Here is a 27,434-nt window from a genome sequence, read left to right as displayed (position 1 = left end):
CTGCCTCGGACATGGATGTGTGTGATGTCCTTAAGTTAGTTAGGTTTAAGTAGTTCTAAGTTCTAGGGGACTAGTGACCATAGCAGTTGAGTCCCATAGTGCTCAGAGCCATTTGAACCATTTGATATGGTCCTTGATATTTTAGGTGAGTTCCAGTAATTTATCAACGGTTTCCAGTAATTTATCAATAGTGTAGCTGTACAGTAGTGGGTTACGATTATACTAATGGAAGAAAAAAGGGACTTACCATCCGGTGCGACTTAAAGTGAAATGACCACAAAATTAGGAGGAGGAGAAGCAGATGCCGGGCTGAGATTCATCGAAAGAGTCAAAGACAATTTAATTTATTTACGAAAGAAGAGGCTTACAAAACACTTTCCCTGCATATTATCGAGTATTGTTCATCAATCTGGGTCCCTTGCCGGGTTGGATGAATAGAAGACAGAGAGAACATCCAACGAAAAGCGACACGTTTCTTCATGGAATCGTCTTAGTCGGCGTGAGAGCATTACGGAGATGTCAACAAATTCGGACGCTGAGGGAGACAGGGAGAGAGAAGTCTGGAAGCACGGATATTAACAATTTAAGTTCCGAAGGAGTAGTCTACATTCCGGAAAGGGTCGGGCAACCTATTACTTCTTTTTCATACATCTCGCGAAATGATCACAGCAGAAACCCCGAAAAATTAGAACTAATACGGAGGTTTACCGACTATCATTCTTCCCGCACGCCATTCGCACATGGAACAGGGGTAGGGTAAGACATCCGTTTCAGAAATACCCACCGCGAACCGTAAAGTGCCCTTCGGTTTGTAGATGTAGATGTTGATCAAAAAATTGGCCGCATCATCTCCAGGTTTCTCAATGAAGTCACATACATCATTGGAGTGCATTTATGAACCACCAACATGATGAAGGAAAAATGGGTCAAGTACTCATTTTTATTAAGAATATTATTTGTAATTCTGTCGAAGTTGCAGAGAAGAAAATCCTTTATTTGCGGTAAGTAGTTTCGGACACGAGGTCCATTCAAATCATCGCCTTCATCGGAAGAATTGACACGTAATACAACCAGTACATTTGCAAATAGCCACAATTGTCAATCCTGAGTAAGAGGTACAAACTCATCTGCAGTGTATTATTAATTCTTCTTGTTAAAAAGCACTAGATGTTGCCGATTATGGGTATTTTTAAATGTTTTGGTTGTATTACGTGTCCGTATGATGAAGGCGATGGGCTGATAATGGGTGTTATGTCCGAAACTGCTCACTGCAAGTAAAAATTTTTTCTCACCGCAACTTACAATTATAAATAACAATTTTAAAGTTTATTTCAGATATAACGATGCAGCTGTCCTACATGTACTGCGAAGAGCGCATGAACCAAAAAATGTTAGCTCAATATAGCAACCAAGCAGTTGAGGCACCGTAATAACAAACACACTAGAGAAAAACTTAAATCACCCTCAGGGAACCCAAGCCCGGTATCACCTCTAGACTTGCAAATGGCTTCAGTTCGGAAAATTCGCCGTTATGTGTGCTCTCACCTCGGAGGAAAGTGCGCATGCACACGGCGGTATGACGCACAGCGTCCGCGAAGTGACGTACTTGCGGTTAGCCACAGGAAGTGCGCTGTATTGGTCGTGGGTGAGTACGAACGAAACAGGTCTCAAAGCGTAGGGCTCTTTCTGTGGAATCAGCGAAATCTCTTCAAGTGGAACGTGTGGGTCAGACGTGGGTGCACCGAGAAACACTGACTATTGAAACACTGTCATGACGGCGCCCAGTATTTTACAATGAATAGCTCCTTAGGTTGAGTGGCAGAGGTGACCTGTCTTTCACTGTTCCATTCGAAAAGTGCTCTGGAGTAAAACGATGCTACGTAAGAAACCTTATCAGATCGCATTTTACCGTTCTCGTCATTTCACGAGTCGCATGTGAGAGGAAGTAATATGTTACCCGACTCTTCAGAATGCAAGCTCTCGGAATTTTAACAGTGAGGTTGAGTATCCAATGGCGCAACTGAACGGAACTGCAACGCGACCACAACCCAACTTTTTTGGTTACATTTGGATCAGAGTCTCGTTGCGGTTTTGGTCACTAATGCAAGTCTTTTCCGACCGGCGATGGACTCAAAAGTGCTGGTTTTTATCACAGTCTGCTCCCCAGTAGCAAGACAGACAGTGCGCGATGTTCTCGTTTTGTGTTGATAATCGACGAAGCCTTCAAAAGTTTCTTCCAGTCAGTAGCAAAGAGGACAGAAAGAGTTACTTCTGTTTCTTCACGGTCAGATGCGTATCGTTAACCGTTATGCCGTATAAAAGAAATGGCGAAGAAAACATGAATCGCAAAAATTTATTATTAAACAACTCCTTATAAATGTTGCATGCAATAAAATTCTATTGCATTTGAACAATTTCTTTAATAGATTGGCGACTCCATAGAGTGCTGTGTGCACAAGGACCATGTAAGTACAATTTGGAGGAAAGTCAGCGTTGGCCGTAATTTTGATTATTTATTAACAGTAAAATCAACTTTCGATCACATAATGATAATCTTCAGTGCTGTAACGTACAAATTACAGCTCGTAGGCACCAGTGTCAAGTTATTATCAGTAACAAAAGCTATGAAACTATGGTAATCGTAATTTCTTTAATGTAAAGAAATGAAAAGTAGCGATGCGAAGCCTCAGACCTGAACATCTGGTCTTCATGGATCGCATTACTACCAATAAACTGGTGGGTGCTTTTATCTGGGAGGGGAGGATGAGTGGGTGACTGTTAGGCTGTGACACCCTTGGCTCTGAGCACTATGGGACATAACATCTGCGGTCATCAGTCCCCTAGAACTTACAACTACTTAAACCTAACTAAGCTAAGGACATCACACATATCCATGCCCGAGGCAGGATTCGAACCTGCGACCGTAGCGGTCGCGCGGTTCCAGACTGAAGTGCCTAGAACCGCTGGGCCACTCTGGCCGGCTGTGACACCCTTTACTGACACATAGCAGTGCAAGCGTATCATAATGTAGCCATGGTAGGTAGAACGTCACCTGTTTGCGTAACGAGAGTACCCAGCCCATTCTTTGGAACCACAGTCCACACCATTATAGAGCTATCACCATCTTGCATAGTGCCTTGTTGACAATTTGGGCCCACATCTTTGTGGAGTCTGCGTCACACTCGACTCATCTGACCAAGTCAAGCTTTCACACTCGTCTACCGTCCAACCGGTATGGTCACGAGCCCAGGAGAGGTGCAGCAAGCGATGTCGTGCTGTTAGCAAAGGCACTCGCGTCGGTCGTCTGCTGACAAAGCCCATTAACGCCAAATCTCGCCACACCTTCCTTGTACATACCACTTTGGTTTCAGCTGCTATTTCATGCAGTGTTTCTCGTCTGTTAGCACTGACAACTTTACCCAAACGCCGCTAGTACCGGTCGTTAAGCGAAGGCCATCGGTCACTGCGTTGTTTATGGTGAGAGGTAATCGCTGAAATTTTGTATTCACGGTACACTCTTGACACTGTGGATCTCTGAATACTGAATTCCCTGAGGATTTCCGAAATGGAATGTCCCATGCGTCTATCTCCAACTACAATTACATTTCGTGTGCCCATAATCAAGTCGGAAACGTTTTCACATCAATCACCTGGGTACAAATTACCTCAGTGTAATGACAATGCCGGACGGTGTGGCCGTGCGGTTTTAGGCGCTTCAGTCTGGAACCGCGGGACCGCTACGGTCGCAGGTTCGAATCCTGCCTCGGGCATGGATGTGTGTGTTGTCCTTAGGTTATTTAAGTAGTTCTAAGTTCTAGGGGACTGATGACCACAGATGTTAAGTCCCATAGTGCTCAGTGCCATTTGAACCTTTTTTTTTTTTTTTTTTTTTTTGTAATGACAATGGTCTTGCTGATCAGCGGTGTGAGTGGCTCAAATTACCAAGCACGCGGAGAAAGACTAGCGCTCTATTTGCTATAGTCCTTGGGGATGTCTGCACGATGCGCACGCAGACAGTTGAGAGGTGCGCGGCACGCATCTTCAATTAGACGTGCATCGCTTCACGCGATATCACACCGCACCGAGGCCGCAGCTCTTCCGTGTTCCCAGCGGGCGACGGCGTGGACGATGCGCAGTACTGCTGCAGACGAGGGAGAAAGTTGGTTTCACCCACTCTCGACACATCCGTGAACCATGCCTTTATTACACAGGATGCATCTCAAAAGGTATGAACAAACCTGGGCCAGTATTTCCTTCAGTGGAGTGCTTTAGGTCTATACTTCCCAAATCACCTTACGGTGTATGGCGGAGAATAGTTTGTGAAATAGTGTCACTTTCCCTTTTCCTGCTCCACTCGCGAATGGTTCATAAACACGATTGCCCGTGAGCCTAAGAGTGGAAACATATATATATATATATATATATATATATATATATATATTTCATGGTCATTTCACGAGATATACGTAGGAGGAGGCAATATATTGGCTGACTTCCAGGAACGCTCGCTCTCCAAAATTTAACCGTAAAACACACAGTGACGGAGAACTTCTCTCTCGCAGTGTCTACCAGTGTAGTCGACATAGCAAAAAAAGAAAGAAAAAAGACCCTAAGCACTACAGGACTTAACATCTGAGGTCATCAGTCCCCTAGACTTAGATCTACTTAAACCTAACCTAAGGACAACACATACATTCATGCCCGAGGCAGGATTTGAACCTGCGACCATAGCAGCAGCGCAGTTCCGGAATGCAGCACCTAGAACCACTCGGCCACAGCGGCCGGCTCGACATACCATGTCCGCGATAATGTACTGCTCTTCATTGGCTGGCACGGATCCCATGCTGATGAGCATCATTCAGGTATTGGTAGAGCAAGTGTTTTGTAAGCTACTTCCTTTGTTGATGGATTACGTTCCCCGAGGCTTATTTCAATAATCTCGTTCTGTCATCTGCCTTACCCGCTAACGGTCGTTCCACTCCAAATCGCTCTGCATGCGTAATCTTCGAAATTTCATGGAAGTAAGTGCCTCCAGGGGTTCTCCTGCAGTCTTATAAACTTACAGTAAACGGTCTTTCTATGTATTCGTATTAAGTTACATTTGAGGGTCAATTGATATTCTCTACACCAAGCGTCGATCCTTTATGAGTCTTCCTGCACTTGGGAACAATTTTCTAGCTTTTCAACGCCTCTATATACAACAGCATCATCCGTGATAAACATCTTTGCAACTTACATTATCTACTACGTCATTTACATAAATTGTGGAAAGTAATGGTGCTGTACATATCTTTGGAGCACACCAAATGTTGCTTTTATGTCTGAAGATTTTCCTCCGTTAAGGATGGCATGGCGTGGTCTGTTTACTAGAAACTCTTCAGTCCAATCACACGGTTGGTCTGATATTTCGAACGCTCTTATTTTGTTCATCTAGTGGCAGTGCAGAACTGTACCGAAAGCCATCCGGAACTTATGGAACACGGCATGTACCTGGGTGCCTGTATCTACTACTTTCTCGGTCTCGTACACGAACAGCGTTGATCTGGGTTTCACGCGATCGCTTTTTCCGGAACCCCTTTTGATTCCTCCAGAGGAGGTTTTCGGTCTCCAGAAATTTCACAAAACGCTAGCTGCAACCATGTTCCAAAATTCTACAACAGACCGACGACAGCGGTATAGTGTTAGTTTGGTACGTCTGTTCGACGACCCGTATAGAAAACGGTAATGACACGTTGTTTATACCGATGTATAAAAACGCCTCGCTCCTCCAGGGACCTTCCGTACGTTGCCTCTAGGAGCTGTGGGATGAGATCTCCAGCACAGTGGAGAGTCTGTAATCAAGAACGCTTACTCAACAGCTCTTGCCTTTGATCATGATGAAGAACGTTCTTTTGAACGAAAAAAAAAAGGTTCAAATGGCTCTGAGCACTATGGGACTTAACTACTGATGTCTTCAGTCCCCTAGAACTTAGAACTACTTAAACCTAACTAACCCACGGACACCACACACATCCATGGCCGAGGCAGGATTCGAACCTGCGACCGTAGCGATCCCGCGGTTCCGGACTGTAGCGCCTAGAACCTCTCAGCCACCTCGGCCGGCTCTTTTGAACGCAAACTAATAATTGTATAAACTTTTTATATTCGTGCTCGTAAACTGTACCTCTACATAAAAGTGCAGAAGTTACGCGATTAACTAATTTTTATTACTTGTAAAATGTAATTTATATCCTGTAAGAATATAAACTAAACTATTGATTAATTGTGATGTGCGTACTGTAAGACCTTCAGTACACACACCATCAGATTATTTGAATTGTCGCTTTAACGAAGTAGGCGAGTGTCAGCAATATGTCTCGTGGTCTTATCGTGGCGTGTTTATCTTCTGCCGTTAGGTCAGACGATAGAAATGCCACCTGCACACTTAGAGTAGCAGATTGACAGTGACAAACTTTAAACAAAACTTGAATAATTTTCACACACATTTATTAAAATAGTATCAAGCATAAAAATTACTTAACTTGGTTCTTGATGCTATTTACAATTGACAATCTGAAATTCCTTTGGTATTGGTACGTTAATCTTATTCTCATATATGTATCTGATACTTGACAAAAGTGTCTATACATTTATCTTCATGGCTATGTACAGGAATAAGGTAATCTTATGCGCAGACTGAAACTTGACTATAGACTGGTACAGACAAATGTAGAACTCGTACAAAATGGTGCAGACAAATGCAGACTGACTAATCGGAGGTCTGTACACTTGTTATAATACCTCTCGAGTTCATGTATCACTGCGCGAGTGTGATCTGCGAGGAGAAAAGGTTCTACGTTAGCAGCAATCTCATTGGCTGCGTTATACGTTAATATACGGATCGGTGGAAGCAGAATTTGGTCCGTCTCTATGGTACCGCCATCTCGTAGTGCGGAGACGGACGAGCGCTGCGCCTGTGCTGTTGTGCTTAGCGGGGCGCGCTTTAGTGGGAAAGTTGTGTACGGGCTGACTGCGCGGAACTATGTACACAACAGTAACACTGAATGATGTGCAGTTAATTTAATTATATACAAAACAAACAACCAAATGAACAAACAAAAACAAAAAAAAAAACAAAGAAGTCATCGTTCCCAGTTGCTTTCTGACACATTCATATATGTTTCTTTCCCCTGTTAACGCTACCAATACTACTGGTAATTCTACCATTTACGTCATTCGTGTACCAGGGAACTGGAGTTTTGGTAGAGCGCAACTCTTCCTCGTACCCATAATATTCTAGATAAATCATCCGATTGTTTACAGAGGCTCTTTTTTTTTTTTTTTTTTTTTTTTTTTTGCTCCTTAAACTTTTCCAGCGAGGCAGTTGGTGATATTCATAATCAGTCTCCAGCCAAAACATAACGTTATCTTGACACAACATTTCGGCAGTCCACCTGGCTGCTATCTTCAGGTGAGTAAGCCGTGCCACTAACAATTGCGGCGAGTTAGTGCGACGGATTACTCACGTGAAGATGGCGGGCAAGCAGACCGCCGAAATATTGTGCAAGGATGATGTTATGTTCCGGCTGGAGATCCGACATAAATATCAAAGGGCCTTTCTTGCTGCACGATGTATTATGGTTGAAGTTGCGTCGTAACACTAGCGACGAGGTGTATCGGGCTAGAGAGGAGCGTGGGTGATGTGTCGCTGGTAAGGTCACCGTGAGTCGTGCGGAACAACTAGACGGGTCAGAGCGGAAGTCCGCTTGTACGCTTCTGACCCACTTGCTTTCATCGTTAATGGCAGTTCGCATCGCTCGGCCTCCTCTTTGTGACGTCAGCCTGTGCATTCCACAGTATGCAAGTGCAGGATCGAGCGATTTCTAACGGGGCGTGGATGCAGTAATCACACAGTCCCGCTAGATTCATAGGAGTACACATGCCCACGTCCACAGACAACGATGTTACTTATCAAGAGGGCACCCCAAGAACGAACCAAGGCTAATATCATCATCGCTAATAACTTTGCTTCACGGCGCTGCTTGTTTCTGGCGTCAATAGTGCAGTTGACTCTTTTCCAGGGAACAGTTTATTCACAATAGCTCCAAACTTCTGATTCCGACCAAGCTTTTCAGGAGGCCTCCATTACAGGGCGAATCCCGTAACTGAAAATTCCTACAAATTATTCCCAATTGGAAATCCTTCGTGTCCACTCTCAGCCTGTCATATTCCTACAACTTCGGTGATACCTTGAACCATTCACATCTTTACGCGACTCACTCTAAATGTAACGGGACGATGACCGCAACAATGTTCCGGTTACAAGCAAGGTGTTTGGACGTTTTTATCTTCGCTGCCAGCCAAATCACTGGATCGCAAATGGCTTTCAAAGAGTTCACTTCACTCATTCCTTGCTTGTTGTGGTTTGGCTGAACTCCTTAAGACCAGCCCTTTCCGTAAGGGCCGATGAGCGCTTCGAACTCAGTGGGTTATTTTCCAAATTGATTTAAGTATGTGTTGCGCCATTAAGATTGAATACTACGAAATCACTACAAATAACCTTATAGGTCGGTCAACCACAGTTAAACAACTTGTACATAATGTTAAGGACAATTAAACAATTAAAATAAAAGATGGTAAAATAGTCTATATTAAACTGAGTGACGTCCAAATCCGCTTCTGCTGTTTATTGTGTTTTTCCCTGTATGATGACCGTTTTCTTACCCTGGAGGAATATCTTCAGGTCATATAAAACTAATACTTTACGTGCCACGACTTCCAAGATGCAAGTGCGCATAAAAGCATGTCACTCCTCGGTAAAACCATGAATGAAATGGTAGATGAACATCCGATCCGAAACGTGCATGATCAGTTAAATATCTCCAAAACTCTGTCATAAGACGGACCCTGACAGCAATTGTGAAAATCCACGTCTGATAGGATAAAACCATCGTCAAAATCCGTGGGGTAACAAAGAATTAAAACACATCTCCGGAGGACTGGTTTTCGACACACGTGTAGTTCCACAATTGCCAGGACAGTTACCTTTGAGTTCTATACTAAAGGCAACCAATGGTTAGTTGCTCTGTTCCCTTGAAAATGCGAACATCTTTCGTTTGTTCTTTCACCGGGAACGTTTTCAGCGTTAAAGATGCTTTGTGACTCAGCCTTGGTCAGTCCACCGCAGTTCCGAAAGAGCTGCTCCGAATCGCCTGCAGTCCGTTTACGTACCGCAGCCTATTCACAGCTTCTTTAACGACTGTTCCCAAAGGGCGCGCCACAAAGACCGCAATTTCCATGGGAAGCGCCGAGTCTGGAATTCTCCATTTATGGCTCCCTCTTTCCGTCAAGAAGAAGCGGCTCCATCCAGTTCATCTGCGATTGTGAATTTCTGAGAATGCGTTGAGTGTCAGGTACACCTCTGTTTTTGTCATAGCGAGTTGAGACAGCCTGAAAAACAATTTTAGAGTTAAGGCGGAAAGCAGTCGTATTCGTTGTTCGCTGCACAGTCTTCTGCGAAAGCCGAAGCGAATTGGAAGAGCTTTCCTGTAGGCCCCTGGAGCGTAATCGTTGTTTCCTTTGTATATCATAACGTTTATTTGTTACTCGCTTTACACTAAAGAGAGTCGTGTCTGAGTCTCTCAAAAGCCTGACAGTGCGAAATGCTGGACAAAAATGTTCGACAGTAGGTTTGTATTCCGTTTATGTAGAGCGTGTAAGAACAGTCGTTAACACCCCAGTTGTTTGAGCTGTGGGAGAACTGAAGATGCCGTTTGGATATTTCGTTTTCCTGTATCATCAAAGATTGTAAACGGCACCTTAATACACTGGTGGGAAAAAATTGCAACACCAAAATGTAATTCATGTAGAGTAATGAAATTTTGGGAATACATTTGTCTAGGTAACATATCTAAGTGATTAACATTGCAAGGTCATAGGTTAATGTAAGCGCGAGATAAGTCACTGTAGTGGTGAAACGCGGGTACATTAATAACTGATGTAGGCGGCAGAATGTTGAATGCAAGCGTGCATGCATTGTGCTGTACAGGCGCCGGATGTCAGTTTGTGGGATGAAGTTCCCTAGCTGTTGCACTTGGTCGATCAGTACAGGGATGGATCAAATGGCTCTGAGCACTATGTGAGTTAACATCTGAAGTCATCAGTCCCCTGGATTTAGAACTACTTAAACCTAGCTAACCTAAGGACATCACGCACATCCATGCCCGAGGCAGGATTCGAACCTGCGACCGTAGCAGCAGGGCGGTTCTGGACTGAAGTTCCTAGAACCGCTTGGCCACATCGGCCGGCAGTACATGGATGGAATGCCATTTTTGGATGACGCTCGAGTTGTCATCCGATGTCCCACATGTGCTCGATTGGAGACGGATCTGGTGATCCAGCAGGACAAGGTTAACATGTCTACACTCCACAGAGCACGCTGGGTTACAACAGCTGTATGTGCGCGAGCGTTATCCAGTTGGAAGTCACCATCTGAAATACTACTCACGAATGGCAGCATAACTGGTCGAATCACCAGACTGACGAACAAATTTGCAGTCAGGGTGCATAGGACAACCGTGAGAGCGCTCCTGCTGTCATACGAAATCGAAATCCAGACCATGACTAAGTGTAGGTCCGGTGTATCTAGCAGACGGACACGTTGGTTGCGAGCCCTCAACTGGCCTCCTCCTAACCAGCACCCATCACTGGCATCGAGCAGAACCAGCTTTCATCAGAAAAACATAACAGACCTCCACCCTGCCCTCGTGCAAGCTCTCGCTTGACACCACAGAAGTCGCAAATGGCCGTGGTTTGGGGTCAGCGGAATGCAGTCTAGAGGGCGTCTGGCTCGGAGCTGTCCTTGAAGTAGTCGATTTGCAACAGTTCGTTGTGTCATTGTGATGCTGCTCAAATGGCTGCTGCATATGGAGTACGATGCGCCAGGACTATATACCGACTATAATGGTCTTCCTTGTCGGTAATGCCACGTAGCCGTCCGGAGCTCCGTGTTCTTGCGACTGTACATTCTTTTGACCGCTGCTGCCAGCAATCATGTACAGTGGCTCCATTCCTGCCAACTGTTCCAGCAATACTGTAGCAGGACATCTACACTCCGCGACGGCGTGTGGCGCAGGGTGCTATTGGTACCGCTACCATTTACCCGTGTTTCTTGATCCACTCAGAAATAGTGCGTGGGAAGGACGACAGGTGATAAATCTAATTTCTGACTTTCTCATCGAGGTCAGTTCGTGAAATTTATCTGGAAGGAAGTAGGATGTTGCCAGGCTCATTTTCCATTGTACACTCTCGGAATTTCAGCACTAAATCCCTCCATGGTGGACTACGCCTCTTCACTATCCTCAAATTGTAGTTTGTATTTTAGCCGGGCGCGGTGGTCTCGCGGTTCTAGGCGCGCAGTCCGGAATCGGGCGACTGCTACGGTCGCAGGTTCGAATCCTGCCTCGGGCATGGATGTGTGTGATGTCCTTAGGTTAGTTAGGTTTAAGTAGTTCTAAGTTCTAGGGGACTGATGACCACAGCAGTTGAGTCCCATATTGCTCAGAGCCATTTGTAGTTTGTTTAACGTCTCCGAAACACCCTCACATTACCAAACAATCCCATGATGAACCGTGCCATTCATTGTTAGATATTCTCTCTCTCTTGTAACGACTTCGGTGTATGAAATAATTTCCCTTAAGATTATTCCAATAAACCTCAGCCTGTCAACTAGTTTTATCTGATCGTTCCAATTTACGTCCCACCGTATGTATACTTCCATGCGTTCTAAGGCTGTTATTGCTGCCAATCTTTTATCCCCAATAGTGTACTCTAAAACTAATGGAGCAGTCAGCTTATCCTAGCGCAATACGTTACATTTATGGACCTTGGGGATCAGTTGCCAGTCTCACCGCCAACTAGCGTTCCCCAGCGGGTCTACTTGCATTCCAATATCGATTTCTACCCTTGACACTAAACGACAGCATGCGGTAGTATCCAAGCATTTTCGGGGAGTCGATGATCCATATTCATAAATGATCTGGCGCAGAGGGTAAGCAACAGTCTGTGACTTTGCTGATGATGCTGTGGTTTATGGGAAGGTGTCGTTGAGTGACTGCAGGAGTTAAAACTGGTGTGATGAATGGCAGCTAGCTCTAAATGTAAAAATATTTAAGTTAATTTGGATGAGTAGGAAAGGCAAATCTGTAGTATTCTGATAATGCATTAGTAGTGTCCTGCTTGACACACTCACATCGTTTAAATCTCGGAGCAGCGTTGCAGAGCTGTATGAAATGGAACGAGCATGTGAGGATTGTGGTAGCAAAGGCGAATGGTCCTGTTTATTGGGAGAATTTTTTGAAAGTGTGGTTCATTGGTGAAGGAGACCGCGTATAGGACGTTAGTGCAACCCATTCTTGAGTACTGCTTGCGTGTTTGGCATCCGTACCAGATCGAATTGAAGGAAGACATTGAAGCAGCTCAAAGACGAGCTGCTAGTTTTGTTACCGGTTGCTTCTAACAACACACAAGTGTTACGGAGATGATTCGGGAACTCAGATGGGAATCCGTGGAGGGAAGGTGACGTTCTTTTCGAGGAACTCTCCTGAGAAAATTTAGAGAACCAGTATTTGAAGCTGACTGCAGAACGGTTCTACTGCCGGCAACATACATTTCGGGTAAGGACATCGAAGAAAATAAACGAGAAATTTGGGTTCATACAGAGGCATAGAGACAGTCGTCTTGACTTTACTCTGTTTTCAAGTGGAATAAGAGAGGAAGTGACTAGCAGAGGTGCAGTGTACCTATCGCCAGGGACCGTATGGTGGCTTACAGAGTATGTGCGTAGTTGTAGATTGCAGTATCAACCTAGGCGCCGTTGTCCATGGTCCTCTGAATCACGTGAACGCACTGAGCGAGCTGAATTCCACAAGACGTCTGTTTACGGAATCCATATTGACTCCTACTGAGAATTCGTTTCTCCGGAAAATTCATAATACGTTAGGACAGGGCGTGTTGTATATGCATACAACAGGCTGAAGTCAGCGACACTGCCTACACTTACGTGTATCATACGATTCTTCCTGTGAATACTCCGTTCTTTTTAACACTCTAAGCCAGTTACTGTGCTACCTGAGTTACTGGTAGCACTTAGAATCCCAGGACTGATTCCTTCCGCTGATTTAACACGATTTTTTATAACCGCCATTCTCGATATTCTACGGTTCTTACCCGTCAGTACATGAGGTCAGCTTGTTCTCGGCTGAACGGTTGTTGCTTTCTGTTTCTACTTTGCTGTCACATCAGAAAGGGTCAGTTTGGGAAGCGTTAGTAGGGTTGAAGTGTCGGTTATGGCTTTATTACTTAGGGGACAATGACTAGTCCACGTTTGAGGTCACTGAGCGCTCCTAACCGAACCATTCCGCTGTCAATGCTCCTGTACAGACAACACTATGTTTCCAGAGCATTTTATACTGATAGCTCCGGCTGTCCTGACAATAACCTGCTCAGTTCCGCATTACTACGGGTGTCCGGATACTTTTGATAAGATAGCGTGCGATTCAGAATCCATATTGACTCCTACTGAGAATTCGTTTCTCCGGAAAATTCATAATACGTTAGGACAGGGCGTGTTGTATATGCATACAACAGGCTGAAGTCAGCGACACTGCCTACACTTACGTGTATCATACGATTCTTCCTGTGAATACTCCGTTCTTTTTAACACTCTAAGCCAGTTACTGTGCTACCTGAGTTACTGGTAGCACTTAGAATCCCAGGACTGATTCCTTCCGCTGATTTAACACGATTTTTTATAACCGCCATTCTCGATATTCTACGGTTCTTACCCGTCAGTACATGAGGTCAGCTTGTTCTCGGCTGAACGGTTGTTGCTTTCTGTTTCTACTTTGCTGTCACATCAGAAAGGGTCAGTTTGGGAAGCGTTAGTAGGGTTGAAGTGTCGGTTATGGCTTTATTACTTAGGGGACAATGACTAGTCCACGTTTGAGGTCACTGAGCGCTCCTAACCGAACCATTCCGCTGTCAATGCTCCTGTACAGACAACACTATGTTTCCAGAGCATTTTATACTGATAGCTCCGGCTGTCCTGACAATAACCTGCTCAGTTCCGCATTACTACGGGTGTCCGGATACTTTTGATAAGATAGCGTGCGATTCAGAGATTCTTGCTTTCTGCTAAAGTTTCATTTATCTGTTACTATACGGTCATAGGATGAAGCGCTGTTATACAAATTATTCAAAAGTCTCAGAAGTACACTCTGACCTTGTGGCCTACTAGACAATTAAGCCTGAAGTCTCCACTGATAAAATTTTATAAGGGTAGTTGAATATTTAAGAAGACGAACGGGAATTGGCTTACAATCAGACTGTGTTTTGGATCAGAGTTTGCCACTTTTCAGTTTCTCGAAGATAAAGCGTTAACATAAGACGTCCATTAAGTTTCCAAGAACAAATTTTTTTGTTTGATTTTTGCTGGAATGAGGAAGTGTAGAAAAATTAGGGTTCGACGCCATATATACCAAGCGGTAGAGATCGTCGAAGAACAGAAAGAGGATAAAAGAAGAAACTGATCGTGGCTTTGTTACAAGAAATCCTTTGGAGTTTCGCTACAGATGATTCAGTGAAACTACACCATTTACTTGGAGCCTACTGACTTTACGAAACGCTTGCACTGTGCATACATTCAATGGCTGAACTAATTGTCTTTTTCGCCATATACTCGCGGCTATTTTGAAGAATAATTAACCAGCTGCAGTTTTCCTCATTTGCAGACTTAGAAATTTGAATAAAAAAGCACCTGACTATGAGATGGATGTGCATAAATGTATAAGAGTGAGTACTAAACAACAGTTTTTCGTACTGTTTATTTCCGAATCGTCCCAACCTAGGAGTTGGTAAATTAATATATGAAAACAACAGAAAAAGCAACTAAATGTGTTCGTTCAGAAGATGGGCTCCATCTGTCAAAGAACTAATTCTTTTTTCTGAGAAGCGTGGTAGTCCGCAGCAGGCTGACGAAATGCGTCCACCACGAGGCAAACAGCCACGGGGAACCACTGTGACGTCGGCAGGGAAATCGAGGAAATTTGCTTCAGCTCCGCAGTCGGCCGTGCTTGTGCTGTAGAGACGTGTAACGGTGTGCGGCCCTTACGTAACACAGTCATACAATGCTATTCCTGAACCTCTTATGACTAATGGACGACATTACCATCTTCCGACGACACACACACACACACACACACACACACACACACACACACACCATTCGATTTGAGCACATATGTGCGTGGAGGGGGGTTGGAGGAAAAGGAGTGGGGTGGATGATTATCAGTACATCTCGGCGCAAGTACTAATTTGTTGCATTTTCCTATAAGTTTAGTAAACACAAGGGATACACGTAACAGAAACTTCAGTCGTCAATAATATTTTCACCTTCGCTATTCACAACAGTCTGCCAACAATGGAGCAACTTTTCGAACCCGTGACAGTAGAAATCACGTAGTTGTGATGCGAAGAACTTACCGATCCATGTTGGAAGCGTACTTTCATCCGGGAAGGAACTTCCTTGAAGGTTGTCAATAGAAAGCGGAAAAGGTGAAAATCTGAGGGCGCTAGATCAGGTGAGAATAACTTGGGAGCGGAATGACTTCCCAACTCAAACTCTTGTGAAAAGTTTTTGTCAGTCTAGCAGAATGCGAGTGGGCGTTAAGGTGGAGTAGCATAATTTAGCGTATTCTTCTGGGTCGTTGTTCTTAGGTTGCGTCTACAGTACGTATCAGTCATTGACAATAAATGTCAACAGTGATGGTTACACGTCGGGGAAGTAATTCGTGATACATCACACCGTTGCTATTCCACCAGATACATAATATAACCGTTTGTGGATGCGAGCAGGTCTTTGTATGGAGAGTAGCTACTTTGTTCAGGCTCAACCATTCCATTTTTTTCCCTTATGCGAGCGTAAAGACACCGTTCCTCGCCATCAGTAACGACACAGCATAGGAATGGTCGCTGTTGTTCTTGAACCAATTGATGACGAGGAAGCACTATGGTTACACGCAGATTTTCGTGATTTTGGCTCAGAACATGAGGTACCCACCCACACACCTAATTTCTGAACTTTCCTCATTACACGAAAATGTCGCACGATGGTGAAATGATCACATTTTATCACCTTTGCCAGTTATCGAGTCATTATGAATTAATGCGTTTAAGCGATAGTCATGATACCCCACACACGCTCCAAATGTTTATCGCTGCCTCCATTGCTGTCGTCTCTCTACTGAACTCAAAAAGAAGAATACGTCGGAAATGTTCCGATTTTTCCGCTTTGTACTCCTTTTCTAGTGTCCACAGCTTCACCCACAATCTACAGATGACAAAATGACAAATGTGGACTTAAGTAACAGTAGTGAACTACAAATAAATAATGACAATTGACGAGTAAACCCACAGCAACTGTAATACCAACATGCAAAACCAAAACGCCACGGACTTATGCACCAAACTAACAACTTCGACGGAAATACAGATCATAATAGTGCGTTACCAGCATATTTCAGACACTGCCTCCCACTCCTCTTTGTCTGGTTTTATCTTTGTGTATACTGATTTTTACCTAATAGGTAATAACTTGCTAACCTGGACGTGTTTTGGAAATTGATGGTAAGGCTTTATGGAGCCAAACTGCTAAGATCATCGGTCCCTAAGCTTACACATTACTTAATCTAACAAATTAACTTACGTTCACACACACACACACACACACACACACACACACACACACACACGCACACACACGCGCGCGCCGGAGGGAGGACTCAAACCTCCGACAAGACGCCACAGACCGCGTGGCTACCCCGCGCGGTAACATGGAAGTGAAAGCTTCGCGTTTAAGGAAACAACTCCAATAGTTGCAGACTGTCAAGAGTCTTTATCACATTCTTACAGCTCGTTATTTGTATCTATTTTTAAAACAATATTTGAGAATTAGGGAACATTTTGTAAAAATTTCGTAATCATGGCCTGAGACAGATGATTCGCGTCTTTTCGAAAGACATTACTCTTGCCATTCGTCCGTTTCGTGTTCGTATTCGTATTCACTTAGTGAGTCCTGGTAGTTTACTGCTACTACTGAAGACCAGTTCGTTAAGGTCACCGCGTAGCTCTACACACATGATTAGCGGCTGTTGGTTTGGTACACCGACCATTGAGTGTGGTATTAGGGGGTTACCCACAATTTTGTAGGCAGTTGGCAGGCTAGTTTTCTCAATCTATGCCTCACACGTGGCCTAATGACAATTAAAATACAACTTTTTACCCGTAACTGCAGAGCGCACGAGAGCCCAGATTTAAAGTCACTGCGAATCCATTAATTGACGATCACTTGCCATAGGTTTTGCCACAGTGGGTTTAACTCAGAAGAAAAGGAAGATACGAATGAAACAAAAGTGGCTCTAAGGAATAAGAGATACTTGAAGCTTCCGGGGTGCGAAAAGGAGTTACACAAGGAGACGATCTTTCGGCTATTTTGTTCAGTTGTGTCCTTGGGGAGGAGATTTGAGAACTGAAAGAATAATTCGAAAAGTCCTCAGTAAATGACCACGTACAACTGGACTGTAAACATAAGAATATTACAATTCAGTGTTTAGTTTTTGTAGCATGTCTTGCAAAAAGTCCGGAAACAGAGTAATGGTAACAACAAAAAAAAGAATTTTTAGCAAAATCGTAGGAAAGAAGACTTGTCTTCAAATATTCAATATTGTACACAAAGACAGAATATTTGACAAATATTATATATGCCCCGACGTATATAAACAATATTTACGGAAAAATTTCAGGCGTCAATAAATTTAAATACACCCCTGGAAATGGAAAAAAGAACACATTGACACCGGTGTGTCAGACCCACCATACTTGCTCCGGACACTGCGAGAGGGCTGTGCAAGCAATGATCACACGCACGGCACAGCGGACACACCAGGAACCGCGGTGTTGGCCGTCGAATGGCGCTAGCTGCGCAGCATTTGTGCACCGCCGCCGTCAGTGTCAGCCAGTTTGCCGTGGCATACGGAGCTCCATCGCAGTCTTTAACACTGGTAGCATGCCGCGACAGCGTGGACGTGAAACGTATGTGCAGTTGACGGACTTTGAGCGAGGGCGTATAGTGGGCATGCGGGAGGCCGGGTGGACGTACCGCCGAATTGCTCAACACGAGGGGCGTGAGGTCTCCGCAGTACATCGATGTTGTCGCCAATGGTCGGCGGAAGGTGCACTTGCCCGTCGACCTGGGACCGGACCGCAGCGACGCACGGATGCACGCCAAGACCGTAGGATCCTACGCAGTGCCGTAGGGGACCGCACCGCCACTTCCCAGCAAATTAGGGACACTGTTGCTCCTGGGGTATCGGCGAGGACCATTCGCAACCGTCTCCATGAAGCTGGGCTACGGTCCCGCACACCGTTAGGCCGTCTTCCGCTCACGCCCCAACATCGTGCAGCCCGCCTCCAGTGGTGTCGCGACAGGCGTGAATGGAGGGACGAATGGAGACGTGTCGTCTTCAGCGATGAGAGTCGCTTCTGCCTTGGTGCCAATGATGGTCGTATGCGTGTTTGGCGCCGTGCAGGTGAGCGCCACAATCAGGACTGCATACGACCGAGGCACACAGGGCCAACACCCGGCATCATGGTGTGGGGAGCGGTCTCCTACACTGGCCGTACACCTCTGGTGATCGTCGAGGGGACACTGAATAGTGCACGGTACATCCAAACCGTCATCGAACCCATCGTTCTACCATTCCTAGACCGGCAAGGGAACTTGCTGTTCCAACAGGACAATGCACGTCCGCATGTATCCCGTGCCACCCAACGTGCTCTAGAAGGCGTAAGTCAACTACCCTGGCCAGCAAGATCTCCGGATCTGTCCCTCATTGAGCATGTTTGGGACTGGATGAAGCGTCGTCTCACGCGGTCTGCACGTCCAGCACGAACGCTGGTCCAACTGAGGCGCCAGGTGGAAATGGCATGGCAAGCCGTTCCACATGACTACATCCAGCATCTCTACGATCGTCTCCATGGGAGAATAGCAGCCTGCATTGCTGCGAAAGGTGGATATACACTGTACTAGTGCCGACATTGTGCATGCTGTGTTGCCTGTGTGTATGTGCTTGTGGTTCTGTCAGTGTGATCATGTGATGTATCTGACCCCAGGAATGTGTCAATAAAGTTTCCCCTTCCTGGGACAATGAATTCACGGTGTTCTTATTTCAATTTCCAGGAGTGTACTAACACAGAAGAACAGCCGTGATGGTGAGACTAATAAAGTCAGGGTAAGGGCGATGATGGATAGGCCCTTTAGTTTAGTAAATATGTGTATAATAAGACATCTCTTCTCAAACGACGTTACAGTATTATGTTATAGTAACAGAATCAGAATGTACATGCAGTTGTATGACTGCGTTTGACTGAGGCGGGAGGAATAGAATGAATGTGTGTGAAACCTTATGGGACTTAACTGCCATGGTCATTAGTCCCTAAGCTTACACACTACTTAACCTAAATTATCCTGAACACAAAAACACACATCCATGCCCGAGGGACGACTCGAACCTCCGCCGGGACCAGCCCCACAGCCCATGACTGCAGCGCCCTAGACCGCGCGGCTAATCCCGCGCGGCAGGGAGGAATAGAATACATGGAAATAAAAGAGGAAAATCCTAAGAAAAATACTATTTGGAACGGTAGACAACGGTGAATACGGGAAGGATAATGAAAATCGGTAAAGAACTTAACTAAATGCAACGACGAGAAAACGTCTTATGGCCATGTGGTTGGGGGAGATGGAATCAGAATATGTGAGACAGATTTTGAACATGTCAACTGGAAAAAATTTCCTTTGTGCAAGTGGTTGTAAGAAATGACGTAGGATCTGAAAGAGACGAAAAATGTGAAATTCTTAACAGCGATACCTTTCAAAGAAGGTTTTAGAGTCCAATGATAAACAAAAACAGAAAACAGTAGAACTGTAAGAATTTGTAAACAATGACACTCTGACAAAAAGAAATGTTATTTGAGAAACTGGATATTAGAAATATTTGTGTGGTCCACAGAAGGCCCCAATCGACAAAAAAGAAGGCGACTCCATTTATGACACTGGCTATCACTATGGCTATGAATGTACAGATGACTCCATTTATGGCAGCATAACAGTACTGGAATGTACAAATTATTCCACACGTCAGGTAACGTCTATTTAGGTTTACGGCCAGCTACTGATCGCTGCTCCAGTAGCCAATGCTTTTCACGTCCTTGTGATGTTTATCAACAGCGTGCTGTCCCTCTGCAGTTAATGACACAATCTGCGAACAATTCGAAGCCGTCCGGCTCGTTCGTAAAACCTGTTTTGCACGAGAGACTTCCTGGTCAAAGTCTTATACTCGTTGAAGTACGCGTAATCAGCTGCCAACAACGTCGCGAGTCCTAAAATACTGAGTATGCTGCATACTGCGCATGCGCAGGAACAAGGGGCCTGTAGCTTCGTCTGCAAACGTCGGAAGTTAACTTGTATTCACTGGGCTCTCTGCTATTTTGCTTTTTGTTTCCGTAACACAATGGAAAGGTTGCACAAGGACTTGGTATTTTTCCTACTAGCGTTCAGCTACATGAGAACACAAAATTATCTTCGTTTTACAACGCCTGGACAATTTCAATTATCAGGCATGTGGAGGGTGTACCATACGACCTTTGTCAGGAATATCGACTACTGATTTAACTTTTGTCATTAATCTATTATCGTTGCTTGTTCCTACTTTCTGCTCCTATATTTCGATTTATTCATAAAACAAGTAGTTCCTCTTAATCTCAGTTTCACTATTCAGGCGCTAAACGGTACAACACACGCAATTTTGCCTCTGATTTGTACTCGAAAACGATAGTTCGTGACAAGCGAAAAACAATGCAGGAGTCTTCCGTGTTTTCCGGGAAGTCCCGCATTATAGCAATTCCTTTTAAGCCCTCCCTGCTCTTTTAGTGACCCATGTTTCTCCCGCGTATCTCGTCAGAAATCACTGTTGTAAATATTAACTCCACGAAGTACCATCGATAGTACAAGTTTCATGACCGACACGCCACGAAAAGTTTTCGTATAATAATCGACATTATTGTCGACATACAGTGTTGTCTGCTTTTGCTTCTATGGAAAGAAACCGCGGAGCGAAGGACGAATGACACGGCCTACACATCTAGAGGAGTCGTGAGAGGGGGAATGTTAATGTTTACTCGTTTCTCGATATGAACAACAGACGGAAGTAATAAGAACTCGCACAACAGTATCAAAGACGTTCATGTTTAAACACGCTCGTTACGTTATTTCTCAGCTGACTCAAACAACACAACGTTTCATAATGCTTCTAAAGAGTTTTTTTTTCTTTCATGAACAATAGGTTGACTGATCAGAGAAACAGCAGCCGCATAGAACTTATTAAATGAGAGCTTATGTTTAAAATCAGTTTTGAAGATAATAGCAAAGAGTTTAATTCTGCAGCTTCTTTAAGTAAGTACTTGTAGGGTGCACAGTTGTTAAATTTTATTGCGATTGTAATCGTATATTATTGTTTTGTTTGGATTAGATTAGATTTATTGTTCATTCCATAGACCCAAAAATGAGGGGATTCCCATAGGTGTGGAACATCTCAAAAGACATAATACAGCCTAACAAATATATTTAGTACGCTTGAATGTAAGACTAATTTCTGAATTTATGCCACAAATGAGTCTGTTTACATGCTTTTAGGCTGTTCAAAACTGCGTCTTGGTTTGTGGAGTGACCTAAAATATAGTACCGCATCATGTAAGAGTAAATGTAAGCAAAACTGTCAATTTCCTTAAATATTTTTGTCTCCTAAGTTAACCATTCCAAGAAAATACCACATTGTTGTTCAGCTGAAGTATATTGCAAGCAAATATCTCTTAAACCTCCTTAAAATCGTGATCAGATGTTCGTCATCTCTCTTAATACCCTTTGGGCGCCCCCTCCCGCCGGAGGTTCGAGTCATCCCTCGGTCATGGATGTGTGTGTTGTTCTTAGCACAGGTTAGTTTAAGTAGTATGTAAGTTTAGGGACCGATGATCTAAGCAGTTTGGTCCCTTAGCAATTCTCACACATTTGAACAACCTTTGGGCGACCTAGTGAAGTGTCGAGAGCGCTGTAGAAAAGCCATTTGGCACAAGTAGTCGATTGAGAAAGTCGCTCGTGTAATTCAGGCTTAAGATAAAACTGAAACGACATCGCGGACAAGGTGGCTGTTACAATGCCGCGGAGCAGGGCGGAATTGCAGCGTAGTGGTACTCACTACTTCCGTCGTCTCCGGAAGCGGGGGTGGCGTCGGGCCATCGGTAGCGGCGACGGCGACGAGGGTGGCGGGCGGCGGGGGCGTCGTGGTGGTGGAGGCGGTGGTCGCGGGCGGCATCGTGGTCGACTCCTGGTCGGCGGCGGTCGAGGCCGCGAGCGCGACCAGCACGATCAAGAACAGCTGTGGCGCGCGACTGAGCATGACGGCGAGTGGTGGGCGCGCTGCCGCCGGCCAGCTTATATAGGCGAGGCCCTCTCTCCCTCCCCCCCTCCATCCCCTCCCTCGCGCTCGCGAACGCCACCGCGGGAATCTTCCGAGAAAGCTCTGTTTACACGGCCGGACGCCACCTGTGCCCCGTGTCCGGCGGCAGCTTTGAAGTCGGCACGGTCCTGCGCCTGTAATGGGTAACACATCGGCCCGAGGAGTGTTCCTCCCCCTTCTATTTTTTCTGGTGATGTGATGTCAAATAATTCACGGTGCGAGGTTCTCGGTAAATTTTTGCAACTGGAGAAACGATTTCTGGATCGTACCTCGTTTTCTGTTTAGAGTGCATTGCTCGTCTTCGCCAGTTCCTTCGAATATGTGTGGACCGACACAGTCTAGTCACGTTACTGTGACAATCTGCTAGATGAATATGTACTGCGTGTACCGCGTACATAGGCAGGACCGGTTCATTTGCCCAAGGGACGCTCAGACGTTCCTTCTTCTGCCAGTGCCTCGGAGTTTCCATGTCGTCACTCCGAGTCCCCCTCTTCAGCAGGTACTGGCCCTCCATCTTAGGGTGCCAAAGCACATCCATCTTAGGGTGCCAAAGCACATAATCATCCCCAGTATGCTCCTGTGTCCCGACCAGACGTATTTTCCATCATCAGAGATGTATGTAGTAATGGTATGGCCGTCCTTTATATTTTCGGAAAGCGACACCAGACAGTGATCGATTTCTGGACGTTTTTGCACACAAAACCTCATAATGAGACAACACAATAAATACCAGTCCACTTTTGGTAACTATTTAGGGAACCTTTTTTCCAACCCACCCTGGAGCTAGTCCCCAGTGAGCGGGGTTGACAGATGAAGATACAATCGCATGACCACCAAAGGCTCGGCATGTTTCCAACCGACGTCTTCAACATGAGCTGTTGCCAATTCGTTTCCACACACTAGGAGCACCTCTGATTTTTTCCTGTTTTTTTTTTTTTATTTCTATGCGAATGCAGCCATTCGTCACGCACTGCTAAGGCAGCTTACCTGCGAACGCCTGGAAAAATAAACATTTTCATAAATATAACATGTTCATAATATTTTCATAACATTTTCATAATATTAATATAACATTTTCATTAAGTTTACACGGCCCTAACCAAAAAGACGAAATCTTAGTAGGATGAAAACTGTAGATATAGAACAACAGGAATATTTCTTCCTGAACCTTTTGATATATAATCACATTAGCTCTCACGCTGAATTTATTTCAATTTTTTTTGGTGAAAATCAGTAAATTTGATTTTTATACACCGGTCCATAGTTGAAATCTATGCACTGACGGTCTGTCTTGCTTAGTTGCTTTTATAATTAATAAATATGTATTTTCCTTCCTCTTGATAATACGTTAGTGTTATCAGTCTACTTCGTGCCAAACAGTGCCCCGAAACAGCCCAAACAATTTCAGACCTCTAATTCAAATAGATTTTTTGTGCATAAAATAAACATATCAGAAAATTTTACTCTCGGTAAATTCAGTTCAAAGCTATATTTGATCTCCGACACACTTCTGTTGTTTCTAATACATCCCATTTGCCTATTCTTCTTGGTTTACATGTTCCTTATCTTCTCTTTCCTTTTTCTTTCTTTTTTCTTGTTATTCTAGCGTCTTTAGTTGCACCAAGGACCCACTTTTTACTTCGGCCACTCTCATGGTATCAGTGGCCAACAGTGATTCTCTTACACTAAACCCAGAATACATTTCTAGCAACTCTAGAACTTCACACACCTCGTTGAAACAAATTACAGGCCTAATAAAATTGAGAATGACAAAAGAGCAGCAACTCAAACTACAGAAACGTTTATGAGGAAAACAACGCTCCAGAACCAAAGATATACGACGGAAACAGAATAGCATTGCGAAGCGTATCCTGTAATACAGCTGTCAACTTGAAAAACAGTTGTGTACAACATGTTTCCCGAACAGGGGTCTGATGGCCACAGGTGAAAGCAGCAGAAACATGAATGTGGACGCTCACCGAGAGATCCTTAAGTTGATTTTTAAACAGCTCCCTGATTGCCAATTCAGTTCTTTTAACCACAATTTTGTTCAAACAAACACTAAGTATCGATTTAATATGAAAACAAGAAGCCGGCCGGTGTGGCCAAACGGTTATAGGCGCTGCAGTCTGGAACCGCGCGACCGCTACGGTCGAATCCTGCCTCGGGCATCAATGTGTGTGATGTTCTCAGGTTAGTTTGGTTTAAGTAGTTCTAAGTTCTACGGGACTGATGACCTCAGATGTTAAGTCCCATAGTGCTCAGAGCCATTTGAAAACAAGAAATCCGTTTTTTGAGACTGATACAAGAGCAAGTTGCCTTAATACATGAAACGTATTTGCAGTTGCGACTACACGCAACCATCAGCTGTATAAGGGAATGACGACGGTAAAAGTTTGTTCCAGACCGGGGCTCGAACCTGGATTTACCGCTTATCGCGAGCGGCTGCCTTACCATTTTTTAATTTTTTTAAATCTTACAAGAACGGTTTCCCAGCATTTCAGAATGCAATTCCTCTGTTAGGAACACTGATAACAAAACAGATTTATCTGTATGAACATAATCATGGTTCTTTCATGAAACATCATTTGATCTCAAACTTAAGATTATCCATTGACTCGAAAATAGAGAATACAGGTGACGAAGGGAAAAGTTTTGTCTGGGTATTTTTCAGTTATACAGTGTAAAAAGAATAATAGAAAAGTCTTGTATTTACCGAGCGAGGTGGCGCAGTGGTTAGCACGATGGACTCGCACTCGGGAGGACGATGGTTCAAACACGCGACCGGCCATGCTGACTTAGGTTTCCGTGATTTCCCTAAACCGCTTCAGGCAAATGCCGGAATGGTTCCTCTGAAAGGGCACATCCTACGTCCTTCCCCATCTTTCCCTAATCAGATGGGACCGATGACCTCGCTGTTTGGGCCCTTCCCCCTACCCCCTCCCCCAATAAAAATCAACCAACCAGTCATCTCATTTATTTAACACAGAAAGCAGGAAAAAAATCACAGATGCTCCTAATGTGCGGAAACGAATCGGCAACCGCTCGTGTTGAAGACGTCGGTTGGAGACATGCCGAGCCTTTGGTGACCGTGAGATTGTAACTTCACCTGTCAACCCTGGTCACTGGGGATATTACAGCTAGGTGCAGGGTGGGTCGGAAAAAATGTTCCCAAAATGGTTAGGAAAAGTGGACTGCTATTTATCGTGTCATCTCATTATGAGGATTTGTGTTAGCAAAAACGTCCAAAAATCGATCACTTTCTAGTGTCCATTTCTGAAAAGATAAAGGACAGTTATACCCTTACTACAGGCATCTCTGAGGATGGAAAATACGTCTCGTCGGGAAACAGGGCCATACTGGGGATCGTTATGTGCTTTGACATTCGAAGATAAAAGGCCAGTTTCTGCTGAATAAGAAACAATACGTCCGCCGTCGTGTCGCAGAGGAGACTGTGTTCGTTCGTGTCGTCCACATTACAGCTCAGCCAGAGAAGGTGTCGGCCAGGGCGACGGCATGGGGTTTGCGTAGCGTGGGGTATTTACCAGTAACGACGATGTACCAGATGGCGCTTGTTTTCGTGGTAAAGTATGGTTGATGAATTGCGCGTAAAGTCACCTGACGTGTGGGTGACGTTCTTCGACAGCATTCCTGGGGTGCGCGCGCAGTGAGACGTGATAAATATATGGCTTAGTGGAAGTCCTAGCGCGAGGAAAGTCTGCATGGACGTAACTATAGCCCATAAGGAAAAGTTTGATAAATGATAGAGCTGGTTCAATGTGGGCCAGGGCGAACGGCGGTTGACATGAGGTAGGTGAGAGTTCAACGACGAAAAGTCCAGAGATACTGTTGAGGCTGTGATTGCTTAACTTCAAGATCGAACATACTTAAGGAGCTGTATCGCACGCGTGGACACTGACTAGAGCGAGATCCCCTCTTCGCTTTTGGAGTATGACGCTGTCATACTTGACCTTGAATATTTATTTATTCACAGTATTTACACGTCAAGTTCCGTAGGACCAAATTGAGGAGCAAATCTACAAGGTCATGGAAAGCGTCAGTACATGAAATTACAACATAAAAGTAATAACACAAGAAAATAAAATGTTTATGTACCCTAAAAAAGTCAACCCATAAGTTTAAGTAAGCAGAATAAACAATACAACAAGAATGAGCTTAACGTTTCAAGGAACTCCTCGACAGAATAGGAGTGACCGACGAGGAAACTCAATTTCGATTTAAAAGCGCGTGGATTACTGCTAAGATATTTGAATTCTTGTGGTAGCTTATTGAAAATGTAGCAGTATACTGCACACCTTTCTGCACAAGAGTTCACGAAGTCCGATGCAAATTCTGGTCTGATATTTGCGAGTACTAGCTGAGTGAAAGCTGCTTATTCTTGGAAATAAGCTAATGTTGTTAACAGGAAATAACAGTAGCGAATGTATATACTGAGAGGCCAGTGTCAAAATACAGACTCGTGAACAGGGGTCGGCAAGACGTTCGTGAACTATTACCACTTATTGCCAGAACCGCTCGTTTCTGAGCCAAAAATATCCCTTTAGAACGAGAAGAGTTACCCCAAAATATAATACCATACGGCATAAGCGAATGAAAATAAGCAAAGTAGACTAATTTTCGTGTCGAACGATCACATACTTCAGATACCGCTCAAATAGTAATAATGGTGGCGTTATGTCTTTGAACAGGATCCTGAACGTGAGCTATTCATGAAAGTTTACTATCTATCTGGACAACCAAAAATTTGAACTGTTCAGTTTCACGAATCATATTCCCCTTCTGTGAAATTAAATGTCAGATTTTGTT

General features: G+C 44.4%; 1 protein-coding gene across 1 annotated transcript in view; it reads right to left on the bottom strand.

Annotated features, from left to right (window-relative positions):
• LOC126335231 (inter alpha-trypsin inhibitor, heavy chain 4-like) overlaps positions 1-22,557 on the bottom strand; it is a 205,725-nt gene extending 183,168 nt beyond the window's left edge. Inside the window, exon 1 of the mRNA XM_049998274.1 lies at positions 22,347-22,557. Coding sequence (XP_049854231.1) covers positions 22,347-22,547 — 201 coding nt within the window. The 5' untranslated portion in view covers positions 22,548-22,557. The remainder of the gene's footprint in view (positions 1-22,346) is intronic.
• Positions 22,558-27,434: the final 4,877 nt, after the last annotated feature.

This window comes from Schistocerca gregaria, chromosome 2, assembly GCF_023897955.1.
Source record: "Schistocerca gregaria isolate iqSchGreg1 chromosome 2, iqSchGreg1.2, whole genome shotgun sequence".
Taxonomy (NCBI): domain Eukaryota; kingdom Metazoa; phylum Arthropoda; class Insecta; order Orthoptera; family Acrididae; genus Schistocerca; species Schistocerca gregaria.
This window is presented reverse-complemented; position numbering and strand designations above follow the sequence as displayed.